We start from the raw sequence: 17,886 nt of genomic DNA on the forward strand, positions 1-17,886 counted from the left end.
GTGCTGGGTGCTTTGTCATACTTTATTTCTCCTGCAACTCCCCAAATCTGACCCGCAGGTACTGTTCACATGCATCATACAGGTGAGGCTGATCCAGAGAGAGGACTCTGGGTCTGCAGTGTTGAAAAACTGCGTGTGTCCATTTGTGTCATATCCAAGATCTCCACCGCCCGGTTTGCACTTTTGCGAGGTTCTGCACGTTCTCCAAGGGGTCATTTCTCCAACTTGAACCACAGACCGCGCGGAGGGGCCCAGGCCACCAGTACATTGAGCGCACGGGGCGCGCGTGCACGTGGCTGTCCCCAGGGGCCTGCGCTGGGCTGGGGAGTACTCGGGGTAGGACAGGGCGCCCGCGAGGACCAGACTCGCTGGCGGGACTGGGACGAGGGGGAGACGAGCACAACATTTAAGGGAGTAACAAAAAAACCGAGTAACCTAGATAAACAATATTTTAATGCAATATTTTTAAAAAATCAAAATGAATTTTCCAAAGTCCCATGATGAACAAAATAGCAAAACGTTAAACACAGGATCCGTCTCGCTGGGTCGGGCATCTGGGGCGCCCCCAGGCTCTGAGACGGGAGTCACGGGGCTGGAAGGGGCGCTCCGGCTGGTTAGGGATCTGTGGCGCCCCCTCGGCTAGGGCGCGCCGGGGGCCTCCAGCGCGGGGCCCAGGACAAGGACGCTGGCGGGTGGGGCGGGGCGGCGCCTTCCCCCTGTCGGTCCTCCCTCTACCCCTCTCGGGCCTCTCCCGGGCGCCGAGTCCCTTCCGAATCCGGATCCGCGCCGCCTTTTCCCGCGGCCCGCACGGGGCCCAGCTGACGGGCCGCGTTGTTTACGGGCCGAGCAGCCTTCGCTCCCGCCGCCCGCTCGCCACCCGCCTGCCCAGGTGCCCGCCCGCCTGTCCGCGCGTCTGTCTGTCCGCGCGTCCGAAGGTCTGAGCCCCCGAGCGCTCGGGGCCGAGAGCCAGGAGGCAGGGGCGCAGCGCCGGGCTCGGGGCCCTGAGATCGCGGGACGGGGCCCGGGCCGCGGTGGCCCGGAGTCGGGGCCGCCTCCACCGGGCCGCGTTGCCGGATTTGCAGCGGCGGAGGCCGCGCGCCCCTCCTGGGGCTGTTTCAAGGACCCTCCCGGGCGGAGGCTGCGGCCCCTGGGCCGCCCGCGTGGAAGAGAAGGACGCGAGGCCCCCAGCGCCTCTCGGGCGGCTGCTTTGGAGCATGCACCCCTCGGGCCGGCGCCGCGCGCTCTGATCCATCCGGACCCCGCGCTCCCGTAGCCATGGGCGCCGGGGGCGGGCGGGGGGCGGCGGCCGTGCCACTGCTGGTGGCCGTTGCCGCGCTGCTGGTGGGCGCCGCGGGCCACCTGTACCCTGGAGAGGGTGAGTCTGGGGGTCCGGGAGTGGGCGGGGACCAGCGCGGTGGGGAGGGGACCCTTTGCCAAAATGGAACCCCTGCTGTGGACTGGGAGCCCTCCTCCGTGGGAGGGCGGGTGGCCGGGACTGTAGCTCCAGCCTCGCGGGGGGCGGGAAGCCGCTGACCTTGGCCTTTGCCCGCCTGGGCTCGCGGCTCCACGCTCCGCGTGCGGGCCCCGGGCTGGAGGAACCTTGCCCCAGTGCTCGCCCCTCCACGGGCGCCTCCCCCGAGCGCTCCTCGGACCTGTGCCGTGCCTGGACCTCGCCGAGCCCAACTGGCTCCGGAGACGGGACACGCGTCCTGAGTCGCCTCTGAGAAGTGGGGTTATTGGACACTCTCGGACAGCCAAGTTCCTGGGGCACAGACGGTCTGGAGCCGGAGTCGAGGGTGACGGACTGGGGAGGGGGTCCCTCGAGGGTCCCTGCTGGTAGGTGACGCTGCCCGGGGCGGGGAACTGTAGAATCCACCCCCCTCTTCCTCGTATCTAGACCCATGGCTACCCCGACTTCAGGTCCATGTTTACACTCTTGGGTTCTGTTTCCAGATATCGGGAGGCAAACTCTAGCGCCTTGGCAACAGCGCAGTTGTAGTAGCAGAGGTAGTGTCGGCTTTAATGATTATTGTAGTTAGTGTCACCAAATGCCACGGGCTGGTCGGTCTTATCTCTCTGGACCTTTCTTTTTTTTGAGATTTTTTTTGATGTGCACCATTTTGAAGTCTGTATTGAATTTGTTACAATGTTGCTTCTGTTTCACGTTTTGGTTTTTTGGCCGCTAGGCATGTGGGATATTAGCTCCCCGACCAGGGATCGAACCCTCACCCACTGCATTGGAAGGGGTAGTCTTAACCAGTGGACCGCCAGGGAAGTCCCTCTTTCTGGACCTTTGCGGCGGCTTCTTGAGGCTGATACCGTTGTTGGTCCAGTTCGTAGGGAGTAAACTGAGGCTCAGGAAGGACACATAACTCACTTGCCCCAAAGTCAGTGCCAGAGGGAAAAACGAACCTCTCCAGTGGTGCCAGGGCCCAAGGCTCTGGACTGCTGCCCACGGCCCATGTCCTCCCTAATAACCTTCCTCCTCTGCCCTTTTACCTGTCAGCTCCGGGAGGTCTCTAACCTGTGGTCATTCCAGCCCCCAAAGCCTCCCTCCTGAGTGTCCCTGTGCTGGCAGCCACCAGGGGCAAATCCCAGCATCCTTCTTGGGCTTCACAACAGGTCTTCCCGGCTGCAGGTCAAGGACGGAAGAATCGTTTAAGAGAATGTAGCTGGGGTTTCCCACCATGATGGCTCAGGCCCTGCTTTCAAAATATCTGTTGGGTTACTTCTTCAGATTTCGCCATAAAAGGAGATCAGTCATGAGGAGGAAGGGGTCAAGGAGGGAAGAAACTGAAGTTCCTGAGCTCCCTGATGGTGAGCGAGGGGCGTGAGAAAGCACACGCAGGCTCTGGAGTTGACAGACCGGGTTTGCTGAGCCCCTTTGCCAGTTAGGCACTGTCTCCAAGCACCCTGGTATACAGTGGGTGCTTCATGAAGGAGGGTGGCAAGTGGTTTAGGGTCTTGTTAAAAAAGTCCGAGACCAGTTGTTAGGCTTTGCGTATGTGTGCGTGGGCTCACCCCCGTATGTTTCCTTGCTTCTCTGTTCCTGGTAGCTTTGGTAATTAACGGTGGATTTGTGCCTGGGCTTTCAGGGGTCCGTAGATGGATTTTTCCGCTTCTTACTTGTGTACAGTTTCCACAGGGGCAGAGGTTTACGTTTCTTTCGTTCACTGCTACATTTCCAGAGCCTAGAGCAGTCCCTGGCACCTAGTAGGTATTTGATAAATATTTGTTCTAGATTCAACTCCTATCCTTCCTGTCCTCCCCAGGAGTAGTCCAAGTCATAGCTGCTTTATTCTCCAAATAACTCCTAACTAACGAGAATATAAGCAAACACTCAGCGGGCGCGGTTCTATACACTTTGCATAGGTAATCTCAGTTAATCCTCACCACGGTGCTGGGAGGTAAGGCTTACTGTCCTTTTGGAAGGTGAGGAACTTTGGCGAGATGGCAGAGCTGTGATTAGAACCCCAGTCTGTGAATAAAAGGTTTCTTAATAAAAGGTTCTTCTTTGGAGTCTGAACCTCCCCACCCCCGTGGTAAAGGTTAACAAAATACTACTGAAGAGATGACATGTGATGCCCTTTGGAGGTTTAGGGAGGGGCTGAAACTTTACAGATGGCTTATCTCCAACAGCAACCAATATGGCATCTTGGCTGGGGTGGGTGAGGGTGGGGTAGAGGGAAATCAATGGGATTTTTAAGGACTGAGGACTCAGAGATGTCACATGGTGTGTGCCATCCCACTTCGTCCCCCCATGGAGTCTCTGTGGCTTGGCTGACCTGGGCAATGGCTTTCCCCTCCATTTCTCCTCGGGTTGATCCGCTCCGGCCCGAGATGACCCGGGGCATTGCAAAGTCAGAGAACGAAGGCAAAGTGGGATTAATTACAGTGAAAACCCACAGAGTTTCGGCGGGGGTGCAGGGGTGGGCAGTGAGTTGTATAGCTGAGGTGTGAGATGCTGCTTTCAGATCCCACCGGATGTTCCTCCTGTGTGTTCTCTTGTGTGCTCCGGGACCCTTAGAGCAGAACTTCCACTCGCCGGGTCACCTCCCTGGGGTTCTTCCCAGGCTTTGCTTCCCTCCTGGTGACCCACCCCTCGCCCTTGCCCCACTTACTCATAGAGGTCATTGGGGTGAGCCCCCTGGGGTCCCCACCTCACTCCACTCCATCGTTGACTTCCTTTCTTTTGTGATTAGAGCAGAACCTCTTGACTTCTCTGCTCTCGACATATGGGGTTGGATAGCTCTTGGTTGCAGGGGGCTGTCCTGTGTATTTTAAGATGTTGAGCGCCATCCCTCATCTCTAGATGCCAGTAGCAATTCCCCTCTCCAAGTCATGACCACCAAAAGTGTCTCCAGACATTGCCAACTGTCCTAAGAATCACTGCATTTGGGGAGATAACTTTTTCCTTCTCTAGGACACTCACCCACCTGGGTCCCCTGCTCTCTCCCCTCTGTTTGTTCAGGGATCTCCATCTACCCAGGAGCCTTTCTCTTTTCAGCCTATAAACGCTCAATACTCCCCTGGGCCCAATTACTCACCACTTACCTCTCGCCTTCCCCTGCCAAGCCTCCCCTCCAATGGGTCCCCACCGCCCTCGCTCTCTCACCTTTCACCCACTGCTCTGCCCACGGCATCTGGCTTGTGTCTCCATCGCTTTGCCCATGGCGCGAGAGAAGGTCATCCCTCACCTCCCAATTGTAGCCTCACCCCAGCTGACTTCTCTGGGTTTTGCCTCCCCCTGGAAGGCACCGTCTCCTGGTGAGTTTTCACCTGTGTCTGACTTCTCCCATCCTCTTTCTTCCTTTCCTCTGCTCCTTTCCTAGGCTAAGCTATTAGACCCTTCTTCACAGAGGGCCATTCTCTACCCTTGACTCTCTCTGTCTCACTCGGTTTTTAATTTATATATGGTCAAAGCCTTTATCTAGAACAGGGGCCAAATCCTGCCCACCCACGCCAGTTTTGTTGTAAATAAAGTTTTACTGGCGCGCAGCCATGCCCATTCGCTCATGCACCCTCTGTGGCCGCTTTTGTGCTCCACAGGCAGAGCTGAATAGCTGTGAGCGCGTGGCTCCCGACAATATTTACACTTGGGCCCTTTCCAAAGTTTGCCAACTCCTGATTTAGAACAAACTCCTTGAGAATCATGATGACATACCTCATAGCTTGTGTGGTCCCTGATACAACTTTGAATGAATCAAGTTAAATGAAGCGCCCAGGGATGCTGTGTTTTCCCCTTTACGGAGCAAGCTGTATTAAAGAAATTTATACCATGTGCTGTGCTGAATGTAGGGGTTCCGATGGTGAGAAAATAACAGTGATGTTCCCTCCTTGTGTGTGTGCTTGTGTGCGTACCATCTTTGGATTTATTTGTTTAAACAGTCTTCTTGGCATTGAACGAGGATTCCGAGCTCCTGGCCCTGTCTCTAGTACCAAAAGAAAGTGGTATCTGCTATGAGATGTTCTCTTGAGACCCGCCCTTATGTTAATTTCTATTAAGAACACATCGGGGTGGCTTGGGTTATGTTTTGCAACTTAAAAACCATATTTATGGGACTTCCCTGGTGGTCTAGTGGTTAAGACTTCCCCTTCCAATGCAGGGCATGCGGGTTCGATCCCTGGTAGGGGAGCTAAGGTCCCACATGCCTCCCGGCCAAAAAAGCAAAACATAAAACAGAAGCAATATTGTAAAAAGTTCAGTAAAGGCTTTAAAAATGGTCCACGTCAAAAAAAATCTTAAAAAAGCCGTATTTATGATTTTCAAATTAAAATAATAACAGGTAGTGCATTCTCATTGCCAAAAAAATTATGAAAGTATAGAGAGGAAAAAACCAGAGTCCCCCTTTGTCCCTAAAACCATTGCATTTCTGTCCTGGGAAATGACCATGCTATCAGTTGGGTGTATATCTTTATTTATTTATTAAAAAAAATGTTTTTTAACATAAGTACTGGCCAATGAATTTGTTTTCCTATTTTTTTAAAGTTTATTTTTTCTTGTGTGACTTTTTAAAAAAATAAATTTGTTTATTTTTATTTTATTTATTTTTGGCTGTATTGGGTCTTTGTTGCTGTGCGTGGGCTTTCTCTAGTTGCGGCCAGCGGGGGCTACTCTTTGTCGCAGTGTGCGGGCCTCTCATTGCGGTGGCTTCTTTTGTTGTGGAACACGGGCTCCAGGCACGCGAGCTTCAGTAGTTGTGGCACGTGGGCTCAGTAGTTGTGGCTCTCAGGCTCTAGAGCGCAGGCTCAGTAGTTGTGGCGCACAGGCTTAGTTGCTCCACGGGATGTGGGATCTTCCCAGACCAGGGCTCGAACCCGTGTCCCCTGTATTGGCAGGCGGATTCTTAACCACTGCGCCCACCAGGGAAGCCCGGTGCGTATCTTTAAACATTTTTATTTTTAAAATGGTCATACAGTAAAACTGACTTTTTTTTTTGGTGCACAGTTTTTGCATTTTAGCCCCCGCATAGAGTTGTGTGGCTGTCCCCACAGTCGGGATACAGAAGTGTCCCATCCATCACCACCCAGACTCCTTCCAGCCATCCCTTTATCGTTATGCCATCCCTACCTCAAACCCCTGGCAACACTGATCCTTCTCCATCCCTATAGTTTTCTCTAGACTTTAAAAAGTATATTATGTTTGTCTTTCTCTTTCTGACTTACTTCACTAAGTATGACAATCTGTAGATCCCTCCATGTCGCTGCAAATGGCATTATTTTGTCCTTTTTTATGGCTGAATAATATTCCATTGTATATACGTACAACATCTTCTTTATTCATTCCTCTGTCGATGGACATTTAGGTTGCTTCCATGTCCTGGCTATTGTAAATAGTGTTGCAATGAACATTGGGGTACATGTATCTTTTCAAATTATGGTTTTCTCTGCATATATGCCCAGGAGTGGCATTGCTGGATCATATGGTAGTTCTATTTTTAGTTTTCTAAGAAACCTCCATACTGTTCTCCATAGTGGCTGCACCAATTTACATTCCCACCAACAGTGTAGGAGGATTCCTTTTTCTCCACACCCTCTCCAGCATTTATTGTTTGTAGATTTTTTGATGATGGCCATTCTAAGTGGTGTGAGGTGATACCTCTAAAAAAATGGTACAAATGAACCTATTTACAAAACAGAAATAGAGTCCCAGATGCAGAAAACAAACTTATGGTTACCAAGGGGGAAGTAGGGGAGGGATAAATTGGGATTGACATATACACACTACTATATATAAAATAGATAGCTAAGAATAACTTCCTGTATAGCGCAGGGAACTCTACTCAATACTCTGTAATGACCTGTATGGGAACAGAATATAAAAAAGAGCGGATATATGTATATGTATAACCAATTCATTTTGCTGTAGAGCAGAAATTAACACAATACTGTAAATCAACTATACCCCAGTAAAAATTAACTTAAAATATTTTTTAAAGTATCTTATAATTGGATCAATCTTCTTAAAATTGAAAACCTAAGTACTCAGAAGATTCTCATGATTCCTGGATTCCATATTTGTGAATTCCCCTATTCACTAAAATTTATTTGTAACTCCAAAATAAATAGCGCTTTAATGGTTATTCCTGGACATGCACCAAGTGGCAAAAAATTGGCATCATCTGACATGCATGTTCCAGCTCAGATCAAACAAGGTGACATCTTGCCTTCCTGTTGCATCTCTCCCCTTGTGAATTCATAAATTCCCAAGGATGAAAACAAATGTCCTTTAAAAAATTTTTTTTAATTGAAGCATAGCTGGTTTACAATTTTGTGTTAGTTTTTGGTGTACAGCAAAGTAATTCAGTTATAAGTCTGTGTATATATTCTTTTTCAGATTCTTTCCCATTATAAATTATTGCAAGATATTGAATATAGTTCCCTGAGCTATACAGTAGGTCCCTGTTGTTTATGTATTTTATATATAATAGTGTGTATCTGTTAATCCCAAACTCTTAATTTATCCCACCCCCTTCCCTTTGGTAATCATAACTTTGTTTTTGATGTCTGTGAGTCAGTTTCTGTTTTGTATATAAGTTCATTCGTACCATTTTTTAAGATGCCACATATAAGCGATATCACATGATATTTGTCTTTGACTTACTTCACTGAGTATGATAATCTCTAGGTCCATCCATGTTTCTGCAAATGGCTTTATTTCATTCTTTTTTATGGCTGAGTAATATTCCATTGTGTATATATATCACATCTTCTTTATCCATTCATCTGTCGATGGACATTTAGGTTGTTTCCATGTCTTGGCTACTGTAAATAGTGCTGCAATGAACATTGGGGTGCATTTATCAGAGTTTTCTCCAGGTATATGCCCAGGAGTGGGATTGCTGGATCATATGGCAACTCTATTTTTAGTTTTTTAAGGAACCTCCACACTGTTCTCCATAGTGGCTGCACCAATTTACATTCCCACCAACAGTGTAGGAAGGTTCCCCCAAAATGTCCTTTTTTGTGATGTATTTAGTGCCATGTTTTTCACACTTTCTTGTGCTTTTTGTTGGTGATTTCGTGGTTGACCATGGTCTGCATGCATAGTTCTGAAGCGCTGTCTAGGGTCCCAAGTACTAGAAGGCTGTGATGTACCTTCCGGAGAAAATACATCTGCTGGATAAGCTTTTCTCAGGCGTGAACTGTATAGTGTTTAGTGAATCAACAATGTATATTAAATAAGGTGTTTTTAAACAGAAACACACATACAACAAGGTTATGGTATTGATGGAGTTGCAAATGAGTGTTCTTGAGAACACTTTGTTCCATAAACAAAGAGAATCTGCTGTAGGTGGTTTCCTATCACTGGGGTTTAAAATTTGTGAAACTGCGTTTGTCCGCATCCGTGTAGAATCCTTTTTGAACGCATCCGCCCTTTTTGTCGTATTTTCATCTGGGCACAAATCCTTGGTTACCTCTCGGAAAGTTCATGAGATGGCACGAAACCCCTGGTCTGTGTCTTGAGGAGGGCTCTCCCGTGTTCTGCTGACCCTGGTGCCAGGGAGCGCCCCAGTGGCTTTCAGGGGTTTAGAAACATATTTCGTTTCTGGCAGAGCGAGGTTTGCTGTTCTGTGTTGCCCAGTGCAGACTGGATATCAGTGCCAGTTGGAGTTCATGGCAGACGGATGAGGATTAAAATTTGATGTCAAATCTGAGTTTTTCTTTCAGTTCCTTAAGGGTGTGGTGTCCCGTCAGGTTTATAGGTTAGCTTCTGTTTTGTGTTCAGGAAGAGCAGCCTGTTACCAGGAGGTTCTCGCTTCTCTCCTATGTCTTTGTGGTAATGTGGAAAACATAGGTACTTTCCAAAAACTGTGTTTGTTAACGGTGCGGAAAAAGGTAGTGGTTGGACACAAAGGGATAGAGGGCAGGGCTCCACCTGTTTTCTGATGGCCTTTCTTGATTTCTTGTGGCTAATCTGTTTGCAAAGACGTATCCTGTTTTCCTTACAGAAGATCAGAAAAGGGGTGAGTTCTCACTGAGGTGTTCCTTCCTAATTATATCCAGTTACGTTGTATCGAAGACATCTGCTACTTTTTTGTTCTTGCAAGACTTCTCTTGGTTTTCTTTCTGGTGTCTTCTGTGGGCAGTATCCATCCTTATTTGTACACACGAGGAGGTAGGACTCCTGAAATGTCATGGAAGCCCCTTATCATCTTGTGGTTGGATGTGTGATGTCCTTGGGATTACAGAACTATGGAACTGACTGGAGGAATTAGCCTAGATGTTCCAGAGCTTTCAGACAGGCTTGTAGAAGGTGTTGGTGTCAGTATGACTATGCGTCTTTGGTCCCCTCTCTGGTTCCCTGGCCTTAAATATTGTGCTCGCCAGAGGCACGCCCCCCTTCCATCCTTTTCTCCTCCTGGTTTCATCACCTACTCTCATCCCTTCTGCCAGCATCCGCCCCTTTTCCCAAGCTCCAGATCCACATCTTCCCAGTGCCCTCTGGACCCACATCTGGGAGCATCCCAAAGCCCCTATGGACTCAACATGCCCCAACCTGAGCCTGTTGTCCTTGCCACCCTAAACTGATCCTATCCGGTCCTCTCCAGGTTCACTAAGAGAGGGCCCTCACTTCTTCTCCCTCTCTTCCACCTCCCTGGGGACCAAGTCCCATTGATGCTAATCCCTTGTACCCACCCCCAGAATAGGCCCCCCAGGCCATGCCGTAGATGTGGTCCCAGAGTGCCTCGTCCAGTACCTTCTCTTCCCTGCTGCCAGAGAGAGTTTTCTACTTCCTGCTTTGGTCCTTCTATAGCTGCCAGCTCGGTCCATACCCCTGGCAGTGGAGCCTGGCCTCAGCTGTGTGGTGCGCCATCTCACTTCGCCAGGCTCATGACTGCAGTTCCTTGGGGCTCCCTCTTCTTCCATGTGCTTGCATTTGCTTCCTGTGCCCCAAGCACCCTTCTTCCCCCTTTTCACCCATGGATGCCTGCTTGCTCCTTATGGAACCGGGTCAGAGGCCTCCTTCCTCCCCTCTCTGGCTTCATCACCCACCCCATTCTCCTTCCCTTTCAGTACAGACTGGGTATATCTGTCTGGGTCCCCATAGACATTGCACATTGGAGGTGCGTTCTAGCGAAACACTGACTGCATGGGAAATGAAACCATACTCCTAAGTATGGGTTGGAGGAGGAATTGATACATGTTTGTCCAAAGCAGGAAGCAAAGTCTAGCCCAGAGGGGGCAGGTCCTGGAGAGGATAGGATGGCTTGAAGTTAGGAGCAAAAGGTTTGGCTGAAAAAGAACTGCTATGGTCTGAATGGCCACCTCCCTCCTCCCCATTCATGGGTTGCAACCTTAACCCCCAACGTGACCGTATTTGGAGAGAGAGCTTTTAGAAGGTAATTAAGGTTAAACGAGGTCATAAGAGGACGGCCCTAAACCGATAGGACTGGTGACCTTAAAAGAAGAGGGAGACAGAGAAAGATCTCTCCCTTTCTGCACGCATGCAAAGGAAAGACCACGTGAGGACACAGTGAGAAGTCGGCCGTCTGCAAGCCAGGAAGAGAGCTCTCACCAAAAATTGACCATGCTAGCTACCTTGATCTTGGACTTCCAGCCTCAGAGCTGTGAGAAATAAATGTCTGTTGTTTAACCCCACCAGTCTATGGCCTCTGGTTATTGGAGCCCAAGCTGACCAAGACAAGAACTGAGGTCAGAAGTGGCTCTGAAACACAGCGTCTAGGAACTCAGGTAGACTAAATGGGTGTGGGTCTAGCTTTCTTTGAAATTCGTGGGGGCCAGTCCACCGTGCTTATGCCGTTCCCTCTAGCAACAGTCAACAGCCCCAAAGAAGGCATCTGATGGCATTGATCCTGGGACAAAGTGCTCAGAGGAATGGGTGGGGCAGAAGAATGGGAGCTGGAAAGAGCCCCTGCTGGAGAGGTGGCCCAGGTTGGGTAGACAGTACGTCTGTCCTACTTGAGGCCCTATCATATCCTTGGGGACCTTGTTTAAAATGCAGATTCTTGGGCCTGGCTCCCAGAGATATTGATTCATTTGGTCTAGAGCTGGGCCTAGGGATCTGCATTTTAACATACACCTGCCGCCCCAGGTGATTCTGATGCTGTCGGTCCACAGAACACACTTTGAGGAACCCTGTGTGATGGCTAAAGGCACAGGTGCTGGTGCCCTGGGGACCTATGTGATGGACTGAATTGTGTCCGCCCCCCCCAAATTAATGTGTTGAAGTCCTAACCCTAACACCTCAGAATGTGACCATCTTTGGAGATAGGGTCTTTAAAGAGGTAATCAAGGTAAAAATGAGATAATTAGGGTGGCCTCTAATAAGACTGATGTCCTTATAAGAGGAGATTAGGACACAGACACACACAGAGGGACGACCGTGTGAGGACACAAGGAGAAGACAGCCATCTACCAGCCAAGGAGAGAGGCCTTAGAAGGAATCAATCCTGCTGACACCTTGTTCTTAGACTTCTAGCCTCCAGAATTGGGAGAAAATAAATTTATCTTGTTTAAGCCACCTGGTCTGTGGTCCTTTGTTAGGGTGGCCCCAGTGGACTCATATACTGGGTTTAAATCCCAGGTCTGTCTCCTCCTTGCTTTGTGACCTTGAGGAGGACATGTTCCTCTCTGAGCCTCAATTTCTTTCCTCTTCTAGAAAATCTATCTGGGCGACAGTTTGCCTGTTGCCTGCACCCTCGGGATATTTACTGCCCTTCCGTTTCCAGCAATTTGCAACAGAATCCATCTCACACGCTCTGGCTGAAGTCAATTTTTATTTTTTAGTTTTGGCTGTAACCCATGGCATGTGGGATCTTAGTTCCCCGGCCAAGGATCGAACCCATGCCCCCTGCATTGGGAGCGCAGAGTCTTAACCACTGAACCACCAGGGGATTTCTTGGCTGAAGTCAATTTTAAAGAGCCAGTCTTTCAGGCAGGTGGAGAATCTTAAGGGTATCTGGTACCTCGGTGTGCCCAAGTTCTAATTTATGAAGGGAATAAATCTGGGAATTGGTTCCATGTATCTTAGAGTGGAGAACTAATATATACACGTGGCCAGACCCCAGTTCTCATCTGTTCTTCATACCTTTCGTCATGCGATCGTCATCATTTACAGGTGAGGAAACTGAGGCACACAGAAATTGAGTTTATGGCTCAGGATTATACAGCTGACAGGTGTCCGTGCTGGAATGGGAAGCCAGATCTGTTGGGTTTCTGGCATGCCCTGAAACTGGTGTGGGTGGTGGCCTGACACCTGAACCCAAGGCTTGTTGGCTGGCATGCCTGAATTTTGGAAGAAGCCCTGTTAAGACTGGAAGTAATGCAGGGAGGAACGTGTGGCCCCAGATACGTCACCAGGGAGCATTTGAAGAACGTCGAGACTAAGGAATGAGTACATTCAGGCTTGAAAGCAGAAGGTATAACTCTAGCATTGTAAAGGAGTTTCAGAATCTTCTAGATACCTCTCTCCCAGATCCTTAGTACCTCTTTGCTGTCTTCATGATAGAGAGAAAACCAGGGGAGAGGGGACACTTTCCAAGATGGCTCTCATGTCAGTCTTCTCTCCTTCTGGAAAAGTTTTAGATTTTTCTGGCCGAGGGGGAACTTCTAGACCAGCACGGTCCAACAGAACGGTCTGCTTTGATGGAAATGGTCTATAGCTATGCCATCCAATATGGCGGCCACTATCTACATGGTGCTCTTGAAATTATGGCCAGGGCAGCTAAATTTTTACTTTTATTTAACTTTAATTCATTTAAATGTAAAAAATGTGAATGTAAAGTCTTATTTAACATTAGTTGATTGAAATGTCAAAAAAAAATCAATGCTTGATTCTGTTATTGAACAACTCTTTTGCTTGGAACAACTTGGGGATACCAAGAACCTACCTTTTCGGTGATTCATTTTGTGAAATCTGCATATACAGATTGAGTATTTCTGATAAAAATGTAGCATCTGAATTGAGACCTGGTGCAAGTGTATAAAACATGTGGTGTTGGGGAGGCATAGTGTGAAAAAAATCCCATAGATTTTTTTTTTTTTTTTGTATTGCTTACATGCTGAAGTGAAGTTTGGGGATACATTGGGTTAAATTAAGAATATTTAATTTCACTGTTTCTTTTTTACCTTTATAGAGAAAATTTTAAATTCTGTGTGGCTCGCATCATGTTTCTATTGGATAAGGCTGCTCTAGGCCCTACTCACCCTTGTGACCTACAGCGACAGGCTACAGCTCTTGACCTTCCAGTGAAGTAGGCAGAACTTATTGCACTGTTTGTGTAGGTTTTAGTTCTGGTGTTACCTCCTCCGGGAAGCCCTCCTTGATTGTCCTGGACTTAGTCAAATAGCTCATTTTCATTATCTCTTCTAGCCCCTGAAGCTGTCCTTGAATAACTGAGATCTCCTCCTCAGTTATACTTTCAGTTGATTTGGGTAGTTAATAGCAACTAGTAGTCTGTGAGATCCAGGGCAGACTCTGTCTTATTCCTTTTATTTTTTTTAACATCTTTATTGGAGTATAATTGCTTTACAATGTTGTGTTAGTTTCTGCTGTATAACAAAGTGAATCAGCTATATGTATACACGTATCTCCCTATCCTATTGTCCTATCCCTCTTGTCCTATTCCTTGAAGCACTTCCAGTCCTTGGAACAGCAGAAACAGGTCCTCAGCAGATAGCTGCTGAAGGAGTGAACGAAAGAAACTGTCTTTAACAAGCTTCCTCCAGGTTGTCACTGCATGAACATTATTTCATTGTTTCCTTATTTAAGTCAGATTCACCTGCTTCTTAATTTGGTATGTTTTTAAAGAACAAAGACGGAGAAACTGTAACATAGTTCAAGCATAAACTTCGCATTTCATTGCTGGGTTGAAATCCTAGCATTACCTCTTAAAACTCAGCCTGTGTGAGTTTGATTCGCTCATCACAAAAATGGGCATGGACCACATTTCGTTTATCCGCCTCCTCTGGGATTATTCTGAGAATTCATCAAGAGAACGTACCTGCCAGAACATGGCCAAGTGCTTTACGTGGGAATTGTTATTAGCTGTCACCAGGACCCCCCATCCTCCCCCGGTCCTCATGGCCCTTCCCTTCCTGTGTGTAGAGTGCTGATTAACCAGGTGTCACTTACTGAGGACCTGAAGCATCTTTCAGTTCCCACCCAGAGGTATTAAAAGCCAGTACGAGGTCTGACATCTACTGCTGGCACCATCTCTAACATCCTCTGGGTATTTTCTGTTCACGCAGTAAATTGCTCTATTGTCTTAGACGAATAGGGACACATACAGCTTTAATGAGTTGAGTTAGAGTCATTGGAGATTTAAAAGAAAAAAGCCGTTCTTTGTTGTCCACTACAGTTATAGTTGCTTAATTTTTAAATAACAACTTTATTGAGATCAAATTCAATACCATACAATTCACCCATTTAAAGTTTAAATTTAGTGGTTCTTAGTACATTCACAGAGTTGGGCCACCATCACTACAATCAATTTTAGAACATTTTCAACACCCCCCAGAGAAATCACATACTCCTTAGCTGTCGCTCCTCATTTTCCCCTCTCAAAGCCCCTTGAAACCACTAATCTACTTTCTAGGGATTTGCCTATTCTGGACATTTCATGTAAATGGAATCATGCCACATGTGGTCTTTTGTGACGGGCTTCTTTCACTGAGCCTGATGTTTTCAAGGTTCATCCCTGTTGTAGCAGGTGTCAGCGCTTCTCCCCTGTTATTGCTGAATTATCTTCCTTTGTATGGACATGCCACATTTTGTTTATTCATTTGTCAGTTCATGGACATTTGGCTTGTTTCCACTTTTTGTCTATCACGAATAATGATGCTCTGGGCATTTGTACACACATTTCTGTGTGGACCTGTGTTTTCATTCCTCTTGGGTATCTACCTGGGAGTGAAGTTGCTGGGTTATATGGTAACTCTTTGCTTAACCTTTTGAGGGACTGCTAGTCTATTTTCCACAACAGCAGCTGTACCATTTTCCATTCCCACCAGTAATGTAGGAGGGTTCTGATTTCTCCACATCCTTGTCAACACTTGTTATTGTCTGTCTTTTTAATTTTAGCCATCCTGGTAGGAGTGAAGTGGCATCATTGTGGTTTGGATTTACATCTCCTGGATGTCCAACAGCTGGTTAATCTTTGAATTGAATGCATATTCATATCTGATTTTGGTTCTGACACAACTTGGGGAGGATGGTGGGCTGGTGTTCTTTGTACCTGTATCAATTTCACAATTTCGTGTGCGTGTGTGTGTAAAACATAGAGTGTGAGGCTCAGGCTTGAGAAGCCCGGACCTGTGGCTGAATCTAAGCTGTATACTGCCAGATATAATACAGGACACCAAGTTAAATTTGAATTTAACATAAACGATGAGTAATTTTTAAGGATAAGTATGTCTCAAACGTTGCATGGGATATACTTATCCTAAAATGTGCTTTCTGCTCATCTGAAATTCATAGTTAACTGGGCGTCCTGCACTTTTATTTGCTAAGTCTGGCAACCCTGAATGTTACTGGTGGGTCGTCTGTCCTTGACTGACTGGCTTTGCCTCCTAGAGATCCAGTTTTCCCTTCTGTGGGGTGCGGATGAAGCTTGTTGGGAGGTGTCAGTGGCGTGGTACCTGTCCAGACCTCTGTATGTAGATGCTGTTGATGTGACTGAAGCTGGGAGCCTCAGCCTTGGGTGGCATGAGTGTGTGGGGCTGGAACTGCCACCCCGGTCCCCTTGAAGCTGCCTCCCAATTTCTGAGTGAGTGAGCGTATGTGTGTGTGTTTGCGTTTTGGCAAGGAGAGGCTGTCTGAAGAATTCAGTTCTACTGAATGTTAACTCCAATATAAGGAACACAGGAGGAGGGAAAGATCCAAATAAGTATATGGAGGAAAGGAAATCAGAGAAGGCTTCCTGGAGGAGGTGACATTTGAACTGGATCTTGAAGGATGATGAGCTGGATTTCAAAATAGGGAGCTAAGGTATAAAGGACTTTGACAGTCAGAGGGGCTAGGGCTACCCTGTTTAGTCCAGTAGCCACTAGCTACATGTGTCTATTTCTGTTTACACTATCTAAAGTAAAATCAAATATTCAGTTCCTCAGTCTTATATCAGTCGCATTTCAAGGGCTAGACAGCCACAAATGGCTGGTGGCTTCCATAATGGCCAGTGCATATATAGAACATCTCTATCATTGCAGAAGTTCTGTTGGACTTTGTTGGACTAAGGCAAGGGTCACCAAACTACCACCCCAGGGGGAAACACCAACCCACAGCCTGCTTTTATAATAAAGTTTTATTGGAACACAGCCATATCCACTCACTGTCTCTGGCTGCTTTTGAGCTATAATGGCGGAGTGGAGTAGTCTAAACAGAGACTGACTGCAAAGCTGAACGTATTCACTATCTGAGCCCTTATAGAAAATATTTTCCCACCCTGGTCTAGGGGAATGAAGGCACGGAGCCTAGAGGTGACACCGTGATATGTTTGGGAGAAATGAACAGCAACAAAATAGCTGACATTAATTGAGCACGTACTGTGTGCCAGCCACTGCTTGGGTGCCTGCATTATTTCACTTATTCCTTTTCATAGGTCATATTATAGGGAAGGCTTGAGAAGGCCCCCTTGGAATTGGAGAGTAGTAGGCAGGCCTGTTTCACATGGTGCAGGGGGTGGTGGGGCAGAACCTTGAGGGCCGCGAGAGGAAAGTGCAGGGTCATGGGGAGACATAGAGGGTGTCCGAGCAAGGGAGGGACCACCTGCAGGAGAATGGGTGTGCAGGGTGTTTGTGCAGGGGAGATCAGAGTCTCTGGGAAGCCCTTGCCACACCCAGGTAAAAGGTAATTAGACCTTGGCTGCCTGCCAGGAGGGCGGGTTGGGAAGGAGTGTTAGGAAAGTGGGAGAATTGACAAAACAAAGTCAGCTCTCCTTGCCCCATTTCTGTTTTTTTTTTTTTTTTTTTTTGCGGTACGCGAGCCTCTCACTGTTGTGGCCTCTCCCGCTGTGGAGCACAGGCTCCGGACGCGCAGGCTCAGCGGCCATGGCTCACGGGCTCAACTGCTCCGCGGCATGCGGGATCTTCCCGGACCGGGGCACGAACCCGTGTTCCCTGCATCGGCAGGCGGACTCTCAACCACTGCGCCACCAGGGAAGCCCTCCTTGCCCCATTTCTGATGTGGGCACCTTTATCCTCATAAATCCATTTCCTGAAGATCTTCCACACCAACGCACTGGGGACGGCTCCCCTTTCCCCTTCCACACCTGCTGCATTACTCAATCCCCTGTAATCCCAATGTCTTCACTGCATCATGTTTGATGCGATGCTTTTAAGGCTTCTAATGGGTCCTGCCAAAGGAATTATGATGATGATGATTTGCCTTTCAGGAGTAATTACTTAGGCACAGACACCTTACAG

The 17,886-nt window shown here is 48.0% G+C and overlaps 1 protein-coding gene across 4 annotated transcripts in view; it reads left to right on the top strand.

Moving 5' to 3' along the window:
- Positions 1 to 836: 836 nt before the first annotated feature.
- INSR (insulin receptor) overlaps positions 837 to 17,886 on the top strand; it is a 129,615-nt gene continuing 112,565 nt past the window's right edge. For all 4 annotated transcript variants that reach the window (XM_030879477.2, XM_030879478.2, XM_030879479.2 and 1 more), the window contains exon 1: positions 837 to 1,375. In XM_030879477.2, coding sequence (XP_030735337.1) covers positions 1,276 to 1,375 — 100 coding nt within the window. In that variant the 5' untranslated portion in view covers positions 837 to 1,275. The remainder of the gene's footprint in view (positions 1,376 to 17,886) is intronic.

The sequence above is a fragment of the Globicephala melas genome, chromosome 3 (assembly GCF_963455315.2).
Source record: "Globicephala melas chromosome 3, mGloMel1.2, whole genome shotgun sequence".
NCBI classification, from domain to species: Eukaryota; Metazoa; Chordata; class Mammalia; order Artiodactyla; family Delphinidae; genus Globicephala; species Globicephala melas.